This window comes from Apiotrichum porosum (assembly GCF_003942205.1).
Source record: "Apiotrichum porosum strain DSM 27194 chromosome Unknown scaffold_8, whole genome shotgun sequence".
Taxonomy (NCBI): domain Eukaryota; kingdom Fungi; phylum Basidiomycota; class Tremellomycetes; order Trichosporonales; family Trichosporonaceae; genus Apiotrichum; species Apiotrichum porosum.
This window is the reverse complement of record NW_021167115.1, coordinates 327,938-349,976: the sequence shown is the minus strand read 5'-3', so window position 1 is coordinate 349,976 and position 22,039 is coordinate 327,938. Positions and strand designations below refer to the sequence as shown.

Below are 22,039 nucleotides of genomic sequence, written 5' to 3'. Positions count from 1 at the left end.
ACATGGAAGCAATCAAGGTTAAAACCTCCGCTGGTTCGTTCCTTGCTCACATCACAGACCGCGACGCATACCTCAGCGTACATGAGTACATGGAGTACCGACAAACCGAGACGTCTGCAGCCGTCGGAAGTGGCTGCCACCACCGAGAGCGCGAGAGGCCTGAGACGGCGATGGCGTTGGGTGTATCGTCGATACAGAGAGACACGTCCGGCTCAAATAACGAGAGAATGTGGCATTAGTGACGCCTTTGGCGTTGGTCTCGCTACCTTCCATCCATTCTGACGGGCGTACTTGTCCATTGGCCCATACGCTCGTGGCACCAATGGTCGCGTTCTAACGAACAGAATCGTCTGTGGCCATGTCTGTCTGTGATCTGTGGCCCACTTGCACGGGAGCACGGCTGCCTCGCGTTTCGTGGCCATTCATACTTCGCGGCATAGTTGTTCGTGTGGCGCCACGCCCAGCCACGTCCGTCGTTGACCACCAGACCCGTCTGCCCGGGTGGAGGTGACGCTGTTGGTGAGTGAGTACCAGTTCCTTGCCTGCTGAGGGCAGCTATTGTGAGGGCAGTGGGCCGGTCGGCTCATGGTGGAGTCTTGTCCCATGAGCAAAGGCGGACCCCGCTTATTTGCCTGATGTTGCTGTGGGCTTCCGATGGAAGAAGGTACTCAACCTCGGGTGGGTCAACAGCTCAGTGAGCTCTTATCTGCTGGTAGACAGCACGACCTCGCCGCTGCTCTGTGCCATCCCCCAGCAGCCGGCATCCCCGAGTTTGGTGAGTCCGTACAGCTCGTGGTGTACGTGCAGCCAGTCCGAAAACCACCTCCGTGCCTCCGCGACCAGGAGCCCACACGCCCATGCGGCATGTTCAACAATAACATGTCCGTGACCATTACACTGCTAGCTGTCTTGTGCTTCTTCCTTCCGGCTCCCGCTCCCAATACTTAGAGCTTGGCGGCCTTGGGCTTCATCCTGCGCGCAGCCTCGGCGCCGACACTTGTCCGTTAGCGTTTGTCTCTGCGACGATCTATCGCCTCCACTTCCGCCTTTCAGATGTGGCGGACTCGTGTCCGGCTGCAGACAAGAGTCTTCAATGCAGCCCGCATCAAGTCTGCTTCCCCGCACCCCCGGGCCTACGAGCACACGAGCATCCACCCCGGGCCCCACTCACAAGTTCCTGGTAGCCTCCATACGGTACACGCCCTTTGCGTCCGGGATGAGGTAGGCGCCGTAGTTTGTCTTGGGGTCTGGGTCGCTGATACCGGCGATAAAGGCCGACACGACGTCCTCGACCTTTGCAAAGCCAAACGACGGGTTGGGGTGGACAAAGTCGTCGGTGAGGATGCCGGTCTCTGCGGCGTGCGTCAGTGGGGTGGTGGTGGTGGTGGTCCTTGGGGGAAGGCTGGTGCTGGACGTTCTAGCCTGTGCCTCGCCAGACCCCCTCAACACTGTCCCTCGTTCACGACTCACTGGAAAAGTACGGGCAGACAGTAGCCACACGGATGTTGAGCTCGTCGCACACGGGCATCACACCCTTCATAATACCCAGCATACCCCTGCTCGCGTCAGCCCCACTCTGCAAGCGCTGCGCGCTCCAGATTCTTCACACTCACGCCTTGGCCACGCCGTACATGACGCCGCTGTCGCTTCCGTAGAACGTCGACATGGAGCCCGTAAGCACCAGGGCACGCAGGCCCTTGTCGGCACGCTTGTCGTGCTCCCAGTGCCAGAGGGCAATGCGTGCAGTGTACAGCACGCCAATGAGGTCAATGTCCAGGGTCTTCATGTTGGGCTTTGTGGGCGCGCCAGTGTCGGGCCCGTCCTCGCGCGGGTCGAAGCGGCCCACCTCGGTGACGCCTGGGGACAAGTGTCAGCTGGAAAGTAAGGTGACGGAGGAAGCTCGGCACGCCTGCCGCCGACGTACCTGCGTTGGGGAGGACAATGTCAATGTGGCCGTACGACTTGACGCCGAGGTCGAAGAGGGCAAGCTGGTCCTCCCACGACGTGACGTCGCACTTGCGCTTGCAGAAGACGCCGCTGCCGCTGTGCGTGAGCTAGGAAATTGAAAGTACTATAGCTCGAGTAGGTAGGCATGGGGCTGGGTAGGACTGCGTGTTTCCGTGTCTCCTCCCTTGCGTCCAGGACAGGACAAGACACCAGACGAACGAGACGCTCGGCGGCCCACACACACCCAGCCCCAGCCCGCACCGACCTCACCTCCATCCCACACTCACTCGCCCGCAATGCCAACAAGGATACCACACGTCTCGTCCAGACCCTTCATGTCCACATCGCCCAGCACGACATATGCGCCGAGCTTGACAAACTCGATGGCGAGGGCACGGCCAAAGCCCGACCCGGCGCCGGTGATGAGCGCGACGCGCTCCGAGAAGCGGCCGGCGTGCTTGTAGCAGTCGTCGGTGGTGAGCGCGGGCATTGTGGTGGGCTCCTGGCTGCTGTTACTGTGAGAGGGAGGGATGGAGGTGAAGATGGAGATGAGGTGTTGAGAGAGACGCAGTGGGGACCCAGAGACGAGGTGTTAAGATGGGAAGCGGTTGAGCGAGGCCCCAGATGGGGGCGCGGTTGGCCGGTTGGCCCGGCAACTCGAGGTCAGTTGCCGGCGGACGGCTCCGCGTGTCGGACAAGGCCGAACACCATGTGGACACGCCCTGGGGCCGGCAAATTGACAATCGTACAAAGAGCTGCAGCGCGTACTCACATGCCGCTGTTGCGTCTCGCGTTGCTGGCGACCAGCACCCACTTGGACAAAGGATAAGCAGTAGCACCATACATGAGGCTGGGTGGCTACGCCCCCTGCCTGCCACTAGCCGCACGATATCGGTGCCCGGTAACCACCACAGCATTGTTCAACCCACTGCCCTCCGGAGTGCGCAGCCTACAAGCCACGACGTCCCAGCACCATGTCCACTCGAGACTTCGTGAAGCAAATTTGCATAGTCCGTATGGAAAGTGGGAGTCTGAATGTTCTATAAGCCCCCACGGGCGTCATCATTAATACACAGCTGTGGGCTTGGCCGAAAGCCGAGGTGCCCTCACCCCGCTGTGCCGTTGGTGGTTGTTCGTTTGTTTGTGTGTTTGTTTGGTGTATTGGTTGTCCGTCTACTCTACGCAACTGGGGGTTTCGCAGGATTCGTATCGTCTACTTGGTCACACGCGCCGCCTCCGAGGCGGTACGGATCTTCCACGTGAGCTCGTACGTCTTGGTGGCGTCGACGTAGCTGCTGAGAATGTGGGGGTTGGGTCCGTCCTCGATGGCGTCGATAAAGTTGGAGATTTCAGAGAAGAACGGGTCGTCGTCGGTGAACGCGTAGCGCTCCTCGTGGTCGTCGCCGGGGCGGCGGATGAGGAGCACGGGCGCGTTGTACGGGTCGACGAGACGCATGTGGTAGCCGTCGGCCCAGACCTCGAGCTCACACGCGTAGGCGGTGCCCTGGAGCGCGACGGTGTGGGTGAACGAGCCAACGGCGCCGTTGTCATACTTCCACACGGCACCGGTGATACGCGGGATGCGGTCCTCCTTGGGAATCACGCTCTCGTCGACGGGGATCTTGGAGAGCTTGCCGGGCTCCTCGTACCACTCCACGGAGTGGGCACTGGGGTGTCAGCTGGGGGATCTGGGGTGCGTGCGAGCCAACTTACACAACCGAGTCCATGTTGACGTCGCCGCCAAAGTAGCGCGACAGATCACAAAAGTGGGTACCCTGCTCGATAACCGGGCCCATGTCCTTGGACTTGTCCCACCATGCGAGCTTGTCAATCGACTCGTAGGCGGCCGAGTAACGGGCGTTGGTAGCCATGACGACGAGGTTGTTCTCGTGGATGATCTGCTTCATCTTCTGGACGCAGCGGAGGTAGCGGAGCATGTAGCCGACAGACACAATGTTGTTGTTCTTGACCAGGTCCTCGGCGACCTCCCAGGTCTCGGCGACGGGCCCAGCCGAGACGGGCTTTTCGATAAAGTACGCGACCTTGGGGAAGAACTTGATCAGGTCAATCTCGAGGTTGCGGCCCTTGGAGACACCGCCACGGAACGCGGGGGGAGCACCGATAATGATGGCCTTGGGCTCGGCTCCGCCCTCGGCCTTGAGAGCAGCGGCATACTCGTCGAGGCTCTTGTACACGATCGTGTCCTTGTAGGCCTGCTCGACGAACGAGGCGCACTTTTTAGCAAGAATCTCCTTGGCGCGCGCAACGTTGGGGTCAATGAGAGCCTTGACCTTGAGACGGGGGCCGAGCTTGTGTTCGAGACGGAACGAGTGGTTCCAGGGACCCTGGTCGCTGCCAAACATGATGTTGCCGGCGCCGATCATGACAATGTCAAAGTCCTTTCCGGGCTCGGGAGCAGGAGCACTGTGGTCATGGTGGTCCGAGTGTTGTTGTTTTTAGTGCATGGGCCATCCGGGGGAGATCAGAGGGGATCAAGAGTCCAGACGCGGCGAGAAGCATGTCCACAGACGGTGGGATCGGATCGGCAGACCAGGTCGGGGATCAACGAGTCGGTGTGGGTGGCCGGTGTGGGTGGCCGGTGCAGGGTTTGGTTGACACACATTTTGAGGGTTGCGGGGATAAGGGTCCGCACAAACGACGTCACAGACGTCACCGTCGATTATGGGGGTTGTGGAGTAAAAAGATGGATGTTTGGGCCGCAGCGAGCAGCAGGATTGATTCAGATCAAGTGAGGGGGAGCAATGCGTGGTGGAGCGTGGTTGTATGGGTGGGGGAGGGAGAACACGCAGCGTCAGCCTCGCGCGGAGAAAAAAAGGATGGGCTCCAAGGCGGGCTGCGTAGCATACTGCCAGCCACTTGGGAGACAACTCACGTGTCCATGCGAACGGGCTTGTCGACGTTGATACCGTGGTGGGGAATGTCCTCGGGGCCACCGTCGCCGAGAGGCGAAGAGGGGTTGACACCCAGGGGCTGGGTCACGTTGACACCCCATGGCGGCGAGGTCGCAATGCCACGGGCGAGGCGAACCGAGACGGGCAGCGGCCTGGCAAACGCCGTATACGAACGCGCAAGAGGGCGCGTGAGCGGGCGGGTGGCGCCGAAGCGGGTGAACATGGTGAGGGGAGGGGGGGAGGGGAGGGGAGGAGGGGGAGGGAGGAGGAGAAGGGGTGAGGTGGGGGTGAGGTGAGTGGTTTGGAGAAGAGACGCGAGGGAGGATGGAAAGAAAGGACTGAAAAGGCGGGGGGGATGGTCAAGGTTTTGTTGTGATAAGGGAATCGCTGGGCGGTGCTGCTCGGGTCGTCACAAGCTTTTTTCCTTCCATGGGACCTTGCGCGCGCGCACGCACATCCACGTCGTCGTGCGTGTCTCGCTCTCTCCCAGTCATCAGGCCCGACCCCCGTGCAAACCTCCGCCCATGTCGGGGTCTCTCGCTACGCGCAGGTGGGTACAGTCGGTCTATTCTCATCCCCACACATCTCGGTCCTCTGCCTGCGCTCCCCCACCCCCTCTACTCGCTCGCCCGCTCGCTTGCTTGGCGCTCCCTCGCGCCATTGACTCGCCGATGTTGGGAGCAACAAACAGGCCTCACACAGGGAGCGAGCGAGCGCAAATTCCGCAGAGAGCTTGTCCAGGCTTGTCGGCTGTGGGCGGAGGGTTTCACGCCAATGATGTTGAAATGTGGACGTTTAGATTCTCCGTGTCTGGCCACAGGGAGCGAGCGGCGCGCGGTCGTCGCGTCGTCTGTTTGCAGGTGTGGGGGGGGACGCTATGCACGCTTGTATGAATGGGCCCAGGCTACACATATGGATAACCTTGGCAACAGCACGTCCCCGCGCTACATTTGCCCGCTACACCGCTCTGCTGCACAACAATGCTCGACTGCGCCATGGGCCCAGGTCTCGACTTCAAGCCTCCCCCTCACTAGCCACACATCGCGTCTATCGGCCCCCGCCTCCCCCACGGCCCCCACACTCGACGACGGCCATGTGCTGGTGGTGGCGTGGTGCAGTGGTGCTCGACACGCCACGCAAAAGTGACACAGGCAGTGTACAATGACATGCACACATGCCCCATCCCCCACGTTGCAGTGTGGGGCTGGCATGCTGGCATACCCGTCGGCATCCACACATTGCACTGCCAAAACGTCCATTGGTACAGTTCGCAACTCGCCTTCATGAACCGAGCGTCGCAGCCCTTCGCTTGATCGCTTGCCACAAGACACTTGTCCATATGCGCCAGTTCCCGTGTACCTTGCGTACGTACATACGTGGTCGTCTCGTCGCCAGATCACCAGGCGGACGACAGCAGACGGGCAAGACGGGCAGACGGGCAGATGGGCAGATGGGCAGATGGACAGGCGGCAATGGACGGGCTGGCTGCACCCGGCGGCTGCAGAGGCTGATGATGCAGCGAGGCACGGTTCCGAGAATCAACAATACCAAATGGCAGCGTCGGCAGGCATCAGGCGGCAGGCCATGGTTTGCTTTTCAGTGTGCAGGATATGACATGCCCGGGATATGAAAAAAAGTACATGCGACAGGACGAAGAAAAACACATATGACAGGAGAAAGGGGAGTGCAAGACGGGGGAGTGGGGGGATGTGGAGGGGAGAGGAATGGCAAAGGGTTGGCACGACGCACATGTGGTCGCGGTGCGGATGTACTCTGTCCTGTGACGGATGTAACGATCCCTCACCGCTCCTGAGCACGAGGGCTCTGGCAATTTGGCAGTGCCGCCGGCGTCCCCCAACCAAACGCTCTCCCATCCCTTCCCCCCTCCCCCTGTTGCGCGCATTGCGCGCAATGCGGACGCTGCTTGGCCTCTTGGCTGCGGTTAGCACTTACCTGGGAGTTGCGGCGAGGCGACGTCCACGGGTTAGTTGATCTTGTGGGTTTGATGGTGTTTGGTGGCGTACAAACCGGCTGCGTTGCCGGCGGCAACCAACCTCCAATCGAAGGAACGGACACCGCGGCAGCAGCTGTGGCGAAAGGGGGAGAGGCTTGTGGGTTGGAGCTAAATGTGTGGAATGGCGGGATGGGAATGAGAGAATTGAGAATGGGTGCCCCGCGTAAACGGGGATGTGGGGGAACGATGTGTGTGGTCGATACTAGCAGAGCAATACCGGAATGGAATGTGTAGGGACACGAAAAAGAGGCTTTGAAGCAACCCGTAATGCGATAAACGGGAGGCCGATGGAGGCACGTTGGTTGAAGACGAGAGCAAGAGAGGCACCTCGATCTCCAAGTCGAATCGAAGAGGCACCGGATGGACCAACCGTTGACTCATGCTGAAGGAGTCAGCTACAGGACCAGTGTCAAAGGTAACTCACCTTCAAGACGTGGCACCTTGCCCTTGCCCTCCTCAGCCTCATCATCATCGAGCGGGCGCTTAAGAGGCGAGCGGGCGCCCTCGAGGTCGACTGCCGTTTCGTCGGCGTCTCCATACACGACAGTGTCCTCGGCCACTTCGTCACGGTACTCGCTCTCCTCCTCGGCGTACTCTGCGCCATCGGCGTCTTGGTACTCGCCGTCTGCATCCTCCTCGCCATAGTCTTCGTCTTCATAGTCGTCCTCGAGGAAATCCTCTTGCTGGAGGAACGGGTCAACGTGTTCCTCTGCCTCCTCGCCCTCGGCGTCGAGTTCATCAACGTCGTCGCCGGCAACAGTGGATGCCTGTGACGCGCGGTCTTCGTGTGCAGCATCTGTTGCTGTTAGCCATGTACATCGTGAGAGGATGGACCCACCTTCAACTTCGGCAGACGCAGACGCAGCGAGGGCTGCTTCGCCGATGCTGTCGATCCCGTACTCATCTGCTTGGGCTTCTTCCTCCTCACCCTCGGCATCTGCGTCGGGCTCTGGCTGGGTGGTCTCGGTCACAACGTCGGCAGACGCAGCAATGGCCGCGTCTCCAATAGCGTCCAGGCCAAATTCGTCACCGCGCTCGTCGTCCACCTCGGGCTCGGGCTCGGGCTCGGCGTCATCACCAGCTACTTCAGTCTCGTCGGCGGCCTCAGTGACTGGGGCGGGGTCGGTAGCGTTGACACCGTCTTCTGTCTGAACAGGCTCGTCGCCCTCGCCCTCGCCCTCAGCGGCGGGCTCTTCTTCCTCTGCAGCGCCTCCAGGCAAGGGCTCGGCAGTAGTTTCTTCCGTGGCCTCTTCTTCGACATTCTCGTCGTGGCCTTGGTCTTCACGCTCTTCCCCGTGAGGGATCTCGTGGGTTTCTGGGTCCTTGCCGTGCTGCTCCTCGGCAGCCTCGACAGCGGGCTCTTCGTGGTCTTCTTCACCTTCGGCGTCATCGTCTGCTGTCAGCTGAGATGGCGGAGTACACAACTCACAGTCACCCTCGTCTTCTTCGTCATAAACCTCCTCTCCCTCCTCGTACGAGTACTCTCCCTCGCCCGCTGCATACTCTTCGTCGTATTCGGGCTCCTCTCCGTCCTCGTCGACAAGCACCGAGGTCTCGCCCTGCGCTTCATGCTCTTGCTCTTCCTGCTCGGCACTGGCACGAGCGCTGGCAGCTGCACTTGCGCGGGCCTCGACAGCCTCGACCTCGTGCTTGATTGCCTCGAAACGCGTGATGAAACGGTGGGGCACGTCGGTGACAAAGAGCTGGACAGGCGTGGGCAGGCCACAGCCCTCGTGGACGGCCAAGAGATCGAGGAGGGTCACAGTCTGGAGGTTGACGTCGTCCTGCGCAGCATGTCAGCAAATTGTATATCATTCATCATCCTTTGCACTCACCTCGCCCATCTTGAGGTCCATCTGCTTCTCGACGAGCACCAGCTCGCCGGCGGGGGCCACGCCCTCTGCTGCGAGTTCGGCGCGCAGCGCAGTGAGGAGGGCGCGAATGCCTTCCTCGGCCAGCTCGTCGCGGCCAGAAAGGTACACGGGGAGCGTGGGCGGTGTGGCCTCGTCCTCTTCCGCAGGTGTAAAGAGGGCACGTGCGCCCAGCGAGGTGTGGATGAGAATCGGGGCGAGCGGCGGCAGGTTGTCGTCGCCGTCATAGTACTCAAACTCGTCTTCGTGCTCGGCGTGGTCGTGGTCGTGGTCGTGCGCGTGTTCGTGTGCGTGCTCGTGAGGTTGCTCGGCGTCGTCGTGAGACTCGGCCGGTGGGTGATCGGGGGCAGGCTCGCCACCGTCGGAACCCTCTGGAACAGCCACGGGCTCCCTTGCGCCCTCTGGCTCCTCGTCGGCGACTGGCTCTTCCTCGGCGGCAAGGTCGTCGACAGTAGCAGCCACGTCGTCCTCGTGTGCTGGAGGAGCGACCTCGTCGACCTGGACCTCGGCGCTGACAGCCGGCTCGGCCACCACGACGTCACCCTCCTCGTTGTCCTCGATGACAACCTCCTCTTCCACGGGTGCAAGCACGGCATCATCAATGCCAGCACCCTCCTCCTCCTCATCCTCCTCCTTCTCATCAACTTCCACCTCCTCTCCAGCCTCCTCAATGGCAAGCATGTCGGCCTCGGGCTCGCCCTCGGGCTCGTCCCCAACCTCGTCAACCTCGCTGATGCCTGCGCCGGCGTCAAACTCGGCGTCCATCGCCTCGGCGTCGTCGGCCATGACCTCGTCGTCGTCCTCGTACACAATGTCCTCCTCGGGAGGGCCGTCGAGGTCCATCGTTGGCAGTGTGGGTGGGTGTAGCGGGGTGAAGCGGGAGTGGAAGTGGGTGCAGTGGCAAACTGGCGCACCCGGTGGGAATGTGGGGAAGGAAGGGTTGGGACGATGACGGTGTGGCCCGGATACAGTGTGTTGGTCGCTTTGCTTGTTGGGGTCTTGCAGATGGTGTATAACTTGCGCGCGCGGGTTTTCGTCGCTGATACGTTGCGTGCAAACGGTGCTCAAGGTCGTGCAGCGAGTGACCTTTGTGGATGGATGGATGATGGGATAAAGTGTAAAGTGCAGACACGCGAGAGAACCCCCGGTTGTACCGGTTGGGGGAATTTTGGGTGTGCGTGTGTTGCTTCTCAGACGCGTTCGTTTGTGGCCGCCGTCGTCGTCAGTGGCACCGGGTCGTCAGAGGCGAATCGTCATCTTTGCAACCATGCACGCAACATGCTCACATCATGGTCATCGTCGTCGTTGTCCATCCACATATATAATGCCCAAAGCATGCATTCTACAACATCTATTGCCCATCTCCCCCGTTCCCAACCTCTCCTGCCCCAGGCTTGGTCGACTGTGCCATCCACAGCCCACTCATGCTCCCCTGGCTCGCATTGCTCGTCGTGCGGGCCGGCGCGGGACGCTGCCACGGCTCTGTCGTCGCCCTCGCGGGCGAGTGCAGGAGCGGGCGGCGCTCTGACGGCAACCCCACAGACGACGTCACGAGGCCGTCCTCGGTGTGTGTGCGGCGCCGACGGATGGCGCCGTACGAGTATGAGCGGCGGTGGCGAGCGTCAAGCGGCGACGTCGCCACAGGGTGTGCCGAACCGTACACGACCGACTGGACCATGATGGTCAGGTCAAACATGAGTGTACCGCCAGAACCGAGGAGGTACGGCAGGGCGCGCAGGAGATAGTGCGAGTACTCGCCCTCGGGGGCGGGCACCAGGACAATCGAGAGCACGTAGGTGACGTTGCCCAGGAAGGCAAACACGAAGAGCAGGATGGACAGACCCTCGACAGACTTGCGCTGGAACTGAGGGGTGTTAGCTATGATGGTGGGAAGGCGCCAGCTTACATTCTTCCAGATCTGAGGCAGTCGGGAGGTCAAGTACAGCGTCGTACAGCACCACGCGGAGATGCGCCCGATAAGCTGCTTCATGTCGATCGGCTCCTCCTGGCGCGGTGGCGGCTTGTCCGGGCCAGGCAGGGGGCTAGGCTCGGGTGCGGTGTCGGGGTCACCAGCAGAGGTGACGTAGGTTGTGTACTGGTACTGGTGTGGGTTGGGAAGCGGGTGTTGAGGCCATGGAGGCTGCCACGCTCCAGACATCGAACCGCCGACAGCCGACGACGACGAAGCGAGCGATGACGCCCCAGTCGCGTCGCGCTCGATAACGTGACCCTCTCCAACCTGGTGTTGTTTCAAACGCGTCGACACTGGTGCGTGCCAAAACAACAAGCCAAGACCCATAAAGGCCACACCGGCCGCCCTTCGCCCGGATCCACGCGCCGCGCGAGCTCGACTCTGGCTACGGCTCTCTCCACGAGGACGGATTTCGAGCATGCCAGAGTCAGGCAGCTCGTCGAGGGTGTCGATCTGCTCGCCTAGCGGTGTCATCCCACCAGCAACCGTTGCGCGCGCCAGCGTCCGTCCGCGCGGATCAAGTGCGCCCGTGCTCTGCGTCATGCGGCGGTGGGCCTCGTCGTCGTCGGTGCTTGCAGACGCCAAGCTGAGCTCCGAGTGGAAGCTCTCCATGAGCGCGTCATCGGACGGGTGGTCTGCCACGGGCACAGTCACGGCGTGTCTTGCCCGTGGGCGGCCCGAGTGGGAGCGGCGGTTCGACACGCGCTCTGCTGCGCGTGCAACGTCAAGAGCCGCCGCGTACAATGCCTCGACCGAGTCTGGCGGAGGGGCAAAGATAGGCGAGTCTGTAATAGCATGCGGGTGCCCGCTTGCAGGGGGTGGCTGTGTGCGCCGCCGGCCTGGTCCTGAGGCCGGCCTTCCGAGCACCGCGTGATGCGGGAGCGGGGACGCGGTCGGCAGCTGGCTCGCCGAGCGAACACGCGGTGCTGGGCTTGGAAGAATGAGCGAGGTCTGAGGCGACGTTCGCGGTGTGCCGTGAGGCTTGGGTTTGGGACTGTAGTGGTAGTATTGCAAGACGAGCGTAAAGTCGACCAGACAGAAATACGTCGCGAGGTAAGTCTGCAAAAGGGTGGCGTCAGCCCGAGCGTGCGTATAAAGACGCCCGCGTGCCAAGGCAGCACCATACGGCACCACAAGGCCAGATAGATACGCACCTGGAAGGGAAGCTGGTCCGTAAGAACACAACCGATGAGGTTTGTGAGGTCGCCTGGCCAGGTCAGTTCAGTACCGAGGGTCAATGTGGAGGGTGCACGAACCAAAGAGCCAGTTGATGAGGAAGGGCAAACTCAGGCCGTCACACGACCTCAGCTGATAGTTCTTCACCACTTGACTGGCAAACATTAGCACAGGAACACCCGCTTCAGATCTGGGTACACAAGTATGACGTACGGGAACTGGGCACATAGCCAGCAGCCAATGCTCGCGTACCCAAGTAGAGTAGCGGCAGTCGCTCGGTCGAGCGCCAGCATGGCCCGGCGCCAAGTGGACGATGTGGTGGGTGTGGGGGCAGAAGGCGCAGGAAGGTATATGAGAAGCGCGCGATTCGCGATCCCGTGAGTTTCTGTGTGTGCGGCGCGCGCACGCGGGGGGGAGGGTGGGGCGATCCGGAGGTGTAGTGAGGAGAGGAGATGTGGTGTTAGATAGAGATGTTTCGACAAACCAACGGCAACGTTGCTAAAGCCCACATGGGGTCGCTTGGCAGCCAGGCCCGCACACAGGGGAGGGCGCGGGCAACGGAGAGGGCGAACGGGATCAAATTAGTCCAGATAGCAAAACCACGTGACTTACCAATTGATTTCATGATTTCACCTCCAATTAGGTCGTTTGTAATGTCCGGCTTTTGGGCGCCACAATCGGCGTATTAGAAAATGTGTGTGTGCACGTCGAATGGACAAGCTTGCCGCGCTCGACAAACAGGTTGGGCCCAGCAGAACCATGCCTTGTGCTCGCATGAACAGACGCCCGTGAACGCCAGGCACTAGGAAGCGCTTCTTTCTTCGGGTACCAAACTCGCTGAACAGAAGGGTTGTTTACGCCACTCTCTCTGCTGCGACCGGCATTTTCCGGACCGCAAGATAAGTGGGTTCGCCACATCGGCCTCCTTGTTCACAGATCACAGATCACAGATAGTGAGGTGGGAGGCGCACTTTGAAACAGTTGCAGTGGGCAACAAAGTCAAGCATAACGTCGTCAGGTTCTCCACGTCCAGGTATGTATGGCAAGCGGGCTCTCCAGGCCTGCGAGCCCAACAGTGTAAGGGGGTGACAAGTGGGCAGAATTGAAGTGGCTGGGATAAGCGATTAGCGATTTGATTAGGCAAAACTGGAGACAGCATTAATTGGGTCGGCTTCCTCCTGACCTTTCCTGTCGCCACCTCTGATTGCTTGGGAGCGGGCTGAGTAATGCATATGCGTTCTGGCAGAGTTGTGCTGTGCTGTCCTTATCGGCACTGTACATGTGTGCCCGAATGTAAATCAACAAGCAAGCACGCGCCAAACGGCAAGGTCCGCCCACTTCGCGGACATGGCCGCCTGCCGGGGTTCGGGCGCCTGTGCGGGGCTGAAATTGGGAACCCAGAGAGCCCACATTCGGTCACTTGGGGGGCTGTTGACACAATCCAATACATCGCCATCTATTCTTCTGTCTCTCTTCCGTCTGTTCTCCCGCAACCGATACTTCACATCGTCCACCCTCCACATTTCGACAACACCACCTTGCATACGCGCCCGGCTCTGCAAGTCACCACCGCGAGATCGTTCTCCACTCCTCACTCTCTCGGCCATGAGCCCCGCCGCCACCCCAAACGAGCGCACAGCGCTGGTCGCGTCGTCCTCGTCGTCTTCGTCATCGCTCCCCCCGTCCTATAATGGAGATACACGGATCAGCGGCACGAAGAAGCCCAGACACCACAACCTCGCAGGCATGCCACCATGGCGGTTCCGCCTGGCATGCGGCAGCGTGTGGAGTGCGACGTTTCTGGCGGCCTTTGACGGTACGGTGGTAGCGACGCTGCTGTCCGATATCGGCAGCAGCTTCCAGGCGCTTCACCTGTCCAGTTGGCTGGGCACGGCGTACCTCTTGTCGCTGTGCTGCTTCACCCCCGTGTACGGTCGGTTAGCGGACGCACTGGGACGGAGGAACGCGCTGCTCGTCGCGCTCGCATTCTTCACCGTCGGCACACTCCTGTGCGCCACCGCACCGACCATGTATGCGCTGATCGGAGCGCGCATCTTGGCCGGCGTGGGCGGCGGCGGGCTCACGTCAGTCGGCTCGATCCTCGTCTCGGACCTCGTCGACCTCCGCCATCGCGGCCTGTTCCAAGGCTATGCCAACCTTCTCTTTGTAAGCGTTGTTACCTCGCTGTTTTCTTGTCCAGAAATTAACGCGGCAGGGTCTCGGCGCCTCCCTTGGTGGACCGGTGGGAGGGTGGGCGGCCGATCAGTTCGGCTGGCGTGTGGCGTTTGGCGCACAGGTGCCCATGCTCGCGGCATCCGTCGCGCTCGTGCTGCTCTTCATTCCGCACGACCTCGGACATCGCTCCGAGTCGGAAGAGCACGAGACGTGGGTGCACAAGCTGAAGCGTATCGACTACCTCGGCTCGGCCGCCTTGGTCGTGTCAGTGGCCTGCCTCCTCTTGGGCGTGTCGCTCAAGACGGCGGCACAGACGGCCGACGGTGGCGAGTATGCGTGGAGCGACCCACTGATCGCCGGCCTCTTGACCACCTTTGTCGTCTTCACCGCTGTCTTCATCTACATCGAGGGCTGGGTTGCCCTCAACCCCGTCCTCCCGCTGTCGCTTCTCGCGCGCCGTACCCCGGCGTCAGTCGCGCTCTCCAACCTCACCATGGCAATGTGCATGTTCTCGCTCCTGTACAACGTGCCCCTCTTCTTCACTGCCGTGCGACTGCAGTCGTCGACCACGGCCGGCGCCCACCTCCTCCCTTACACGGCGTTCATTGGCCTTGGATCCCTTCTCGTCGGATGGGTCATGCGCAAGACGGGCCGATTCTACCCGGCCATGGTCGTCTCGGGTATCATTGTCGCCGCGTCGTGCGCCATGATGCTGTCGTGGAACACCGACTCGCCAGAGTGGATCACATGGGTCGCCCAGTCGCCCAGCGGGTTCGGATATGCCGGCGTGCTGACCTCGACCCTCGTCGCCCTCATGACCAACGTGCAAAAGGAAGGCCGGGGCGAGATTGCCGTCGCGACGAGCATGACGTACATGTTCCGCACGATCGGCCAGGTGCTCGGTGTGGCGTTTGCCAGTGCCGTCCTGCAGGCGACGCTCAAGGCCGACCTCGCGGCCAGCATTGACGACAAGGACCTCGTCGACCTCATCCGCCGCTCCACGACCATCATCCCTACCCTCCCGCCCCATATCCGCGCGGTTGCCGTGGCGGCCTACTCGAACGGCCTGCACCGCGTCTGCCTCATGAACTTTGGGCTGGCGGTGCTCACGGTCGTCTTATTGGCGACCGCTGAGAACGAGCACATGCCCGAGAGTGCCCTCCCAGACGACGACGAGGACGTGTGTGAGGCGTAGAGCTTCCAAGGCAGAAGACAAGTCCATATACGTTTAGAACCAGACTCTCGCATTTCAGCATACTGTACGCATCTGTCACCCACAATGCAACTGCATCTTCTCTTCAGTAGACGGGCAAAGGGTGTCACCACTGCTTCAGGTCTCGTGGCGCCACATCGGTTCTGTACAGGGCCAGTGACTAACCGCCCGGGCGTGGCAATCGTAGAAAACTATGATAGCGAATGACATAAGGTAGTTATTGGGGGGTTTGATATGGAGTAGGTAGGTAGTTATGCGGATGGGTCGTGAAGGATACAGGAAATGTGCACATAAGTCGCGTCCAGGAAAGCAAGCTTTTGCCGTTGCTAGTCCTCCTTGTCGACGGCGGCGGCGCCGTTTCCGCGACGCGCCTGCGCTTGGGCACGGGTCATCTGCGTGCCGAGGAGGTAGTCCCAGTTGGTGAAGAAGGGCTGGGCAAAGTTGGCCTTGATGCCGTATGCCTGGTGGTGAATGTCGTGGTAGTCAGCATTGTTGGCAAACAGCATCTGGCAGGGGTCCCACCAGAGACGGTAGCCGCAGTGGTCGTCGACCGTCTTCCACGTCGAGACGAAGAACAACAGCGTCGACTGGCGGATAGTCATAAAGGTTGCCAGCGAGGCGAGGCCGGCGCCAGCAGTGTCCAGAAGGAGACCCTCTATTGGGTGGTTGTACAGCGCACCAAAGGCAAAGGGCACGTACAGCCGATGGTGGTGCGAGTGGAAGGCGCGGTACAGGGTCGTATACGTGTGCATCGCACGATGCAAAAAGTATTGCCAGGTGTCGATCATGCAGCTGAGCAGGTTAGCAGTCTGCAGGAGAAAACGAAACTGACAATGCAAAGAACATCTGGAATGTTGGGATGCCCCACCAGTACACAAAGTTGACGATTCGAGGGCCATACGAGTCGAGAACCGTCAGGCCAGTGTTCTTGCCCAGGACAAGGAAGACGAGGTCCGCCACACGCGGGGCGAGGTAGGCCATGGACGCAACGTGGTCGCGGTTGATCTCAGTCTTGAGCACGCTCTCGTCGCCCTCGAGGATGAGCAGGCCAAACACGGTCTGCACGGCCTGCTGCAGCACCACGGCGCGGATAACCTGCCAAAACGTCGCCCGGTTGCGTGCCTTGACAGCGTCGCTCTCGTGGATCCGACGCGCCTCAAAGTATGGCAACTGCACAGTGTCGAGCACCTCAAAGACGGTGGACAGAACCCAGTACACTGCAATGGGGGCAAACAGTGACAGGTGTCTGTCCGAGATCCAGTCAAACATGTGTTGTCGCTTCATGTGGTAGAATGGCGCGCCGAGCTCTGTGGGTGTAATATGCGCCAAGAGAGTCGCATTGTGCGACATTGGGAAGGACGGCAGCGCCTCGACAAGGAAGTGTGGGAACGGCAGCATCGCGGCGTTGGTGTTGTTGACGTTGTCGCTGAAGGTGTTGTCGCGTTGCAGGTGTGGTGTGGAGAAGGCGTTTAGGCAAGGGAGGAAGGGTGTTCAGAACGAGTGTGGAGGAGAAGGTCGGGAAAACAAAAGGCGTGGAGTAGGAGACTCGCTCGCCGGTGGGAGAGGGTTGAGGTAGGGGTCACCTAGACCAGCTGGCCGGTGTCAGCTGCCAAAGGGAGTGATCCCAGACGACAGTGGAGAGAGCTTGAGGCGCGTGAAATAAATGAACGCAAGCCGAGGCAGGCGTCGGGCGCGGCGGCGTCAGGGGTTGAACCGAACAGCGGCGTGCTGCTGGGCAGCAAGGGAGCGGTGATGGCGAGGGGCGAGGGACGGGTAGAGAAGGGAGCCTAGATGAACGGCGGCGACGACAATGCAGAGGAGAAAGAGTGTGTGCGAAAGGCAAGAGGGAGGGATGACGAGGGCGATATAAAAAGGATGAGAGCGAGACACAGTGGCGACGACGCGCTGCTTGTGTGGTCCCATCGCTCGTGCAGTGCGTCCTGGGTGGGACCGTCGGCCGCCGCCGGTGTCTCCACCCAGAGTGAGCCGGCGGCAGCAATTTTTGGCTGGCGGGTCCAATCTCGCCACCCAAAACCTTCAATCTTCCGTTGCTGGGTCAGTTCTGTCTTGACCGTTTGCACACCCACCCGTCACTGCATATCCATCCACCATGGGCCGTCTCCGTCGCTCCCGTACCCACCACGCCCGCCGCGACATCCAGCGTGCCGCCCGTACCCGTGTGCGCACAAAGGATCTCGACCAGATCCAGCACGACATGGAGCACAACCGCAAGAAGCTCGAGCTCCAGCCCATTGACGAGGACAAGCCCGGTCTCGGCCAGCACGTGAGTGGAGACGACGGGCACTGGCAGCTCTGGAATGCTGCATTGTTGTTGGTGTTGGATAGAGTCGGGTGGAAGTGGTTCTCATGGCGAGTTCTGGGGCTGTTGGTCTGAGAGCTGCTCTGCCATGTTGTGGACCACCAGCTCTCGCGTGACCTCCTCATTGTGACCTTGCCCGGCACTCGCTTGCTGCACACCTCCCTCCCACTTCCCTCCTCTCCATGCCCTTTCCCTTTCGTTTTCTATCGGAACCGCCACTGACAACCTCAGTACTGCGTCGAGTGCGGCAAGTACTACGAGTCGGCCGTCGCCCTCACCACCCACAACAAGAGCAAGGTGCACAAGCGCCGCCTCAAGGAGCTCCGCGACCCGGCCTACACCGTCGAGGAGAGCGAGCGCGCCGCCGGCCGCGGTGTCGACAACCGCCAGCGCGGCGTCGAGGACGTTGTCCGCCGCTTTGAGACCGCCGGCCTCGCGCAGACCCGCGCCACGGAGCAGATTGCCAAGCCCAACTCGGCGGCCGCTCCCCTTGCTTAAACGGAGGACGGAGGGGCGAGCGCGAGGTCACGCGCGCGCGCCAACTTGACTTGCGTCGAGCGTGGGTGCGGTGCTCTCAGAGGACACCGGCAGACAGAGGACACGGCGAGCAGCACCAGAGCGAGGTGGCTCGCGACCGAGGGTCCCCGTTCCGCAATCTCCAGCATTACACCACCCCCAACCCCAACCCCAAACCCAACCCCCCAACCACGCAGCGACAGCTGGCCAGCTGCCGGTCTGAGCTGCATCCAAAAACCCGACGGCTGCAGCCGTAGATATATACATTTGTTTGTACGAGCGCAAGGCGCATGCATACCCAGCTTTGGTCTGACTCTGATTGTTGCAACGTACGGTGCAACGTGCGCGGTGTTTGTCAGTAGCGCGGGATGACGCGCTTGCTGGACATTGATAAATGCACAATCGACATCGCCCAGCCCCGTCCCAACGTCATGTCCCAATCTCTGCCAACCCCGTGTGCACCTCATGCCGTGCATGCTTATGACAAGACAACCGACCCTCTCTCCTACTTCTCAGCCTCACTACCTACTCACTCGCCTACACTCTCCAATCTCAATGACATTCTACTCTTCTTCGCCCTCTGCGTCCTCCTCCTCTGGCGGCGCCGACGCCGCCGCCTCGGCACGCTGTCGCTCGAGCGCGGCCTTTTTCTCTGCCGCACGCCGCTCGCGTTCCTCCTTGGACGGCCGGATCCAGTTGCCCTTGCCTACACCAGGTTGCCTGCGAATGTCTGTCAGCTACACATGCACGACGACCATAGGACAGCTGCTGCACATACCCTGGCTTCTTGGCGGGCTTCTTCTCCTTCTTCTCCTCTCCATTTGCGTCCTTTTTAGCCTGCGTCTTCTTGGCCGCCGCGGCGCCGGGGAGGGGCTTTTGCACAATCTGGCCGAGTGGGCCAATGGTGGCGTGGACCTGGTCGAACGCGTCGTCTTTGTCCACTCCGGTGCCAGCCTCGATGCGGTGGGCGTAGAAGGCGTGCATGAGCGCCGGCGTAACGTTCTTGTAGGAACCGGGCGTGAGGGAGATGAACTGCGGTGGAGACGGGAAATCTGGTTCGTCGGCCTTGGCACCCAGTGCTGCCGCATTGTTGCGGTTGCGACGACCAAAGAAGAGCGCCTTGGGCACACTGAGCGAGTTGAGGCCAAACTCCTTGTCGATACCCAGCTCGCGGAGACCGAGAAAGTCCTCGCCGAGGTCCTCGGCAAAGTCGCCGTGCTGGAGCATCTCACCGTCCTGGGCAAACAGCATGTCGTCCTCGATGACGGGCCCAGTGGTGAGCTCCTTGTATGACTGGCGGACCTTGCGCTGCATCTCGGCGACCTTGGAAGTCTCGCGCCCAATGTCGTCTTTGATGTGCGACTCGAGGTCTTGCAGTTCAATCTGGCCGTTTTCGTGCAACGCGTGCAGGACAATCTCCTCACTGTCCATCTGATGGGAGAAGCCGTCGATGAGGAGTCGGAACGTGCGGCCCAGGTTACGGAGGTAGTCTCCTGCAACGCGAGTGAAGAGGTCGAGCGGGATCTCGTTGGCGCCCTCAAAGCCACTGTGAGCCAACATGCTCGCAGTCACGCGCTTGAGGGATAACGCAGCCTCGGCCTCGCCGACCTCGCCCCCTTGCTTTCGGCGTTCTGCGCCCTCGACGCGGGCCTCGCGGCGCTTCCGCTTGCCCTCGGTGCGCTCCTCGGCTAAGCGAGCGCGTTCCACCTCGGGGGGTTCGAGCAGTGGAGGTGGTGGACCCATGCCGTCGCCTTCGTAATATCGCTGCCAGTCTTGAATAATGTTCATCGTCTGGCGAGCGTCGACCATCTTGTCGATACCTCGCTGGACGACTCGTTCTAGTGACACGGGTTTGGAAGGCACGAGGGACGGCGGCGCCGACTCGAAGCGTGCTGGTCGCGCGTTTCCATTTGCTTGAGGAGACGCAGAACGCTGACGACGTGATGACACGCGGCGGCGCTTCTGCGAGGGTCCCTCGAGCATGCACGGCACGGCCGGCAGACCGCCGACGTATGCGTCGTCCTTGGAGGTCATGCCCCACCAGTAGCCCTCGAGCTTGGCGTCCTCGTCGTCTGTTGTCACAGAGACGGGGTACCATGGTGGTGGAGCGTTGCCGTAGAGAACGTCACGGGCCTTGCCTTTGTCGGAAAAGGAAGGCCCTGGCTCGTTGAGCGACACGGGCTGGAGGTGGGTCATGGTGTAGGGCGTTCTAATCAGTGCGGGTGCGTCCAGGTTGGCCTGGAAGCTGGGACGAAACGGCGGGGGGCTCTTGGCCACCCCGTTCGCCTTCCCATTCACTCGCCGGTCTCCAGATGCCGATCCGACGCTAGTCGCCCGTTTGTCTCGACTAGCCCCGGCATCCGGAGTCGCCCTCCCATTTGGGTCACCATGACCGGAAGGAGGTGGTTGTTTATCGGCAGACTTGCCTGCCTCGTCGTCTTCTCCCATCGCGTCATCGCTCTCGCCCGCGGCATCCTCGTCGTCGCCGTTCCCTGATGGGCCGGCGGCTCCGGGCTGCTGAGAAGCGGCTCGCTGCACGGCCGCCGACGCGCCGGCCGACGACAGGATCGATAAGAGAGGGTTGTTGGCGGTGTCATCGCGGTCCGCAATGAAATCGAGGAGATGGTTGGTCTTCTGCTGCAAGAACTTGGCCACAGCTCGGAGAGGATGGTTCTAAAGCTGTCAGAATAGAGTTCGCGGGGTTCTCTGGGAGCCCACTCACCGCCGTCGTGTTGTACGTCAGACAGTTCTTCCAGATCTGGTCCAAGTCGTTGCCAAAGTCTGTCTTGTTCTTGTACTTGTGCGCCTTGACATTGCGCAGGACGGTCGACAGGTCCATTGGACGCGTGATGTCTGAGCTCTTGTCAGGGAACACGCTCTGAACACCCGTAACCCGATACACGTACACTGGAAGTAGTCTGGAGCATCGCGCTTCGAGACCGGTTTGAGAAAGGCAGCGGCTTCGGGCTAGAGAGAGGGGCGATCAGCCAAACATTCGGTTGGATGGATATATTGACCGAGACGTACCGTGCTCCTCAGCTCGTTGACCACCTTTTCGAGGCTGTCATAGAACGCATCAGACGACTTCTGGGGCTGTAGGTTGTGGTCGTGTGAGGTTGAGCAAGCGAACAGAGCACCAGGTGTGAATGCGGGCGCGATGTAGCAAGAGCGGTAAATGTCAGTTATGGTTCCATTAGACAGTCGGCCGACCTGAATTGGTCCGTCGCCAGTGACCACCACGAACGCACCTTGGAAGCCTGAACGTCGACGAGGAGTTGCTGAAAGTCGGGATCAGTGATGCTTGGTGCATCAGATATGCCCTCCAGGTACCCTAGGAGGTACTGTATAGGGTGGATGCAGTGTCAGCGCGGTGTACAGAGCGGTCTGGAGGAGCCGGGGATGGCCATTGGGGATTGTAGGTGCGGTGCGGGGAGAGGGGAGAGGGGGCACACCACGGCCCAGCTGGACGCACCTTCATTGCTGATAGCCACCGCTCCTGGGGCGGGGCGGGACACCTTTGACGCTATGCAGCAAGAGTGGTGTCGCAAGGTAGGCCCCGACGGGAGAGGACGCGCAGGCGAGAGGGAGAGGGTGGATGGATGGATGTGGATGGGTGGCCAGAAATGGGAAGACGGGGGGGACTATAGGGCGAAAAAGAGGACTGAACGTTGTGGGTGGAACACTCGGAACAAAGTGACACTACAACCTGACCGACTGAACGGATCACGACGGAGTTACGGCTGCTATTTCGTGAGACATTTCATCCTTCTCCCTCACCATCATCCATCACATCCACCCCACGTGCTGGCTCCCAGAGCACACCCATCGCATCCCTAATCATCACACTCCGTCTCGTCCCGCTCCACCCCCTTATCCTCGTCCTCGCCCCGCCTCCTCTCACGCAACCGAGCTCCCCCTACACC

At 61.0% G+C, this 22,039-nt stretch overlaps 8 protein-coding genes across 8 annotated transcripts; 2 read left to right on the top strand and 6 right to left on the bottom strand.

Moving 5' to 3' along the window:
• Window positions 1-944: 944 nt before the first annotated feature.
• On the bottom strand, window positions 945-2,437 carry EHS24_008908 (uncharacterized protein; the record flags this gene model as incomplete). Its single annotated transcript, XM_028624207.1, has 6 exons — window positions 945-996; window positions 1,172-1,352; window positions 1,471-1,556; window positions 1,614-1,857; window positions 1,925-2,037; window positions 2,235-2,437. The coding sequence occupies 6 exons, from the start codon at window positions 2,435-2,437 to the stop codon at window positions 945-947; spliced, it is 879 nt and encodes a 292-aa protein (XP_028475279.1).
• Window positions 2,438-3,160: 723 nt separating this feature from the next.
• On the bottom strand, window positions 3,161-5,082 carry EHS24_008907 (uncharacterized protein; the record flags this gene model as incomplete). The annotated part of the gene is made up of 3 exons (XM_028624206.1): window positions 3,161-3,614; window positions 3,661-4,371; window positions 4,841-5,082. The coding sequence occupies 3 exons, from the start codon at window positions 5,080-5,082 to the stop codon at window positions 3,161-3,163; spliced, it is 1,407 nt and encodes a 468-aa protein (XP_028475278.1).
• A 2,168-nt stretch (window positions 5,083-7,250) lies between these two features.
• Window positions 7,251-9,587, bottom strand: EHS24_008906 (uncharacterized protein; the record flags this gene model as incomplete). The annotated part of the gene is made up of 5 exons (XM_028624205.1): window positions 7,251-7,255; window positions 7,298-7,669; window positions 7,712-8,266; window positions 8,303-8,657; window positions 8,709-9,587. 5 exons carry the CDS (start codon window positions 9,585-9,587, stop codon window positions 7,251-7,253), a joined length of 2,166 nt encoding a protein of 721 aa, XP_028475277.1.
• A 508-nt stretch (window positions 9,588-10,095) lies between these two features.
• On the bottom strand, window positions 10,096-12,185 carry EHS24_008905 (uncharacterized protein; the record flags this gene model as incomplete). Its single annotated transcript, XM_028624204.1, has 5 exons — window positions 10,096-10,608; window positions 10,651-11,775; window positions 11,871-11,923; window positions 11,973-12,046; window positions 12,106-12,185. 5 exons carry the CDS (start codon window positions 12,183-12,185, stop codon window positions 10,096-10,098), a joined length of 1,845 nt encoding a protein of 614 aa, XP_028475276.1.
• Window positions 12,186-13,497: 1,312 nt separating this feature from the next.
• On the top strand, window positions 13,498-15,262 carry EHS24_008904 (uncharacterized protein; the record flags this gene model as incomplete). The annotated part of the gene is made up of 2 exons (XM_028624203.1): window positions 13,498-14,058; window positions 14,108-15,262. 2 exons carry the CDS (start codon window positions 13,498-13,500, stop codon window positions 15,260-15,262), a joined length of 1,716 nt encoding a protein of 571 aa, XP_028475275.1.
• A 344-nt stretch (window positions 15,263-15,606) lies between these two features.
• Window positions 15,607-16,678, bottom strand: EHS24_008903 (uncharacterized protein; the record flags this gene model as incomplete). Its single annotated transcript, XM_028624202.1, has 2 exons — window positions 15,607-16,072; window positions 16,113-16,678. The coding sequence occupies 2 exons, from the start codon at window positions 16,676-16,678 to the stop codon at window positions 15,607-15,609; spliced, it is 1,032 nt and encodes a 343-aa protein (XP_028475274.1).
• Window positions 16,679-17,390: 712 nt separating this feature from the next.
• Window positions 17,391-18,098, top strand: BUD20 (Bud site selection protein 20; the record flags this gene model as incomplete). The annotated part of the gene is made up of 2 exons (XM_028624201.1): window positions 17,391-17,564; window positions 17,832-18,098. The coding sequence occupies 2 exons, from the start codon at window positions 17,391-17,393 to the stop codon at window positions 18,096-18,098; spliced, it is 441 nt and encodes a 146-aa protein (XP_028475273.1).
• Window positions 18,099-18,679: 581 nt separating this feature from the next.
• SPT7 (Transcriptional activator spt7) lies at window positions 18,680-21,594 on the bottom strand (the record flags this gene model as incomplete). Its single annotated transcript, XM_028624200.1, has 7 exons — window positions 18,680-18,836; window positions 18,895-20,789; window positions 20,839-20,969; window positions 21,023-21,083; window positions 21,144-21,203; window positions 21,365-21,457; window positions 21,589-21,594. The coding sequence occupies 7 exons, from the start codon at window positions 21,592-21,594 to the stop codon at window positions 18,680-18,682; spliced, it is 2,403 nt and encodes an 800-aa protein (XP_028475272.1).
• Between the last annotated feature and the right edge of the window lie 445 nt (window positions 21,595-22,039).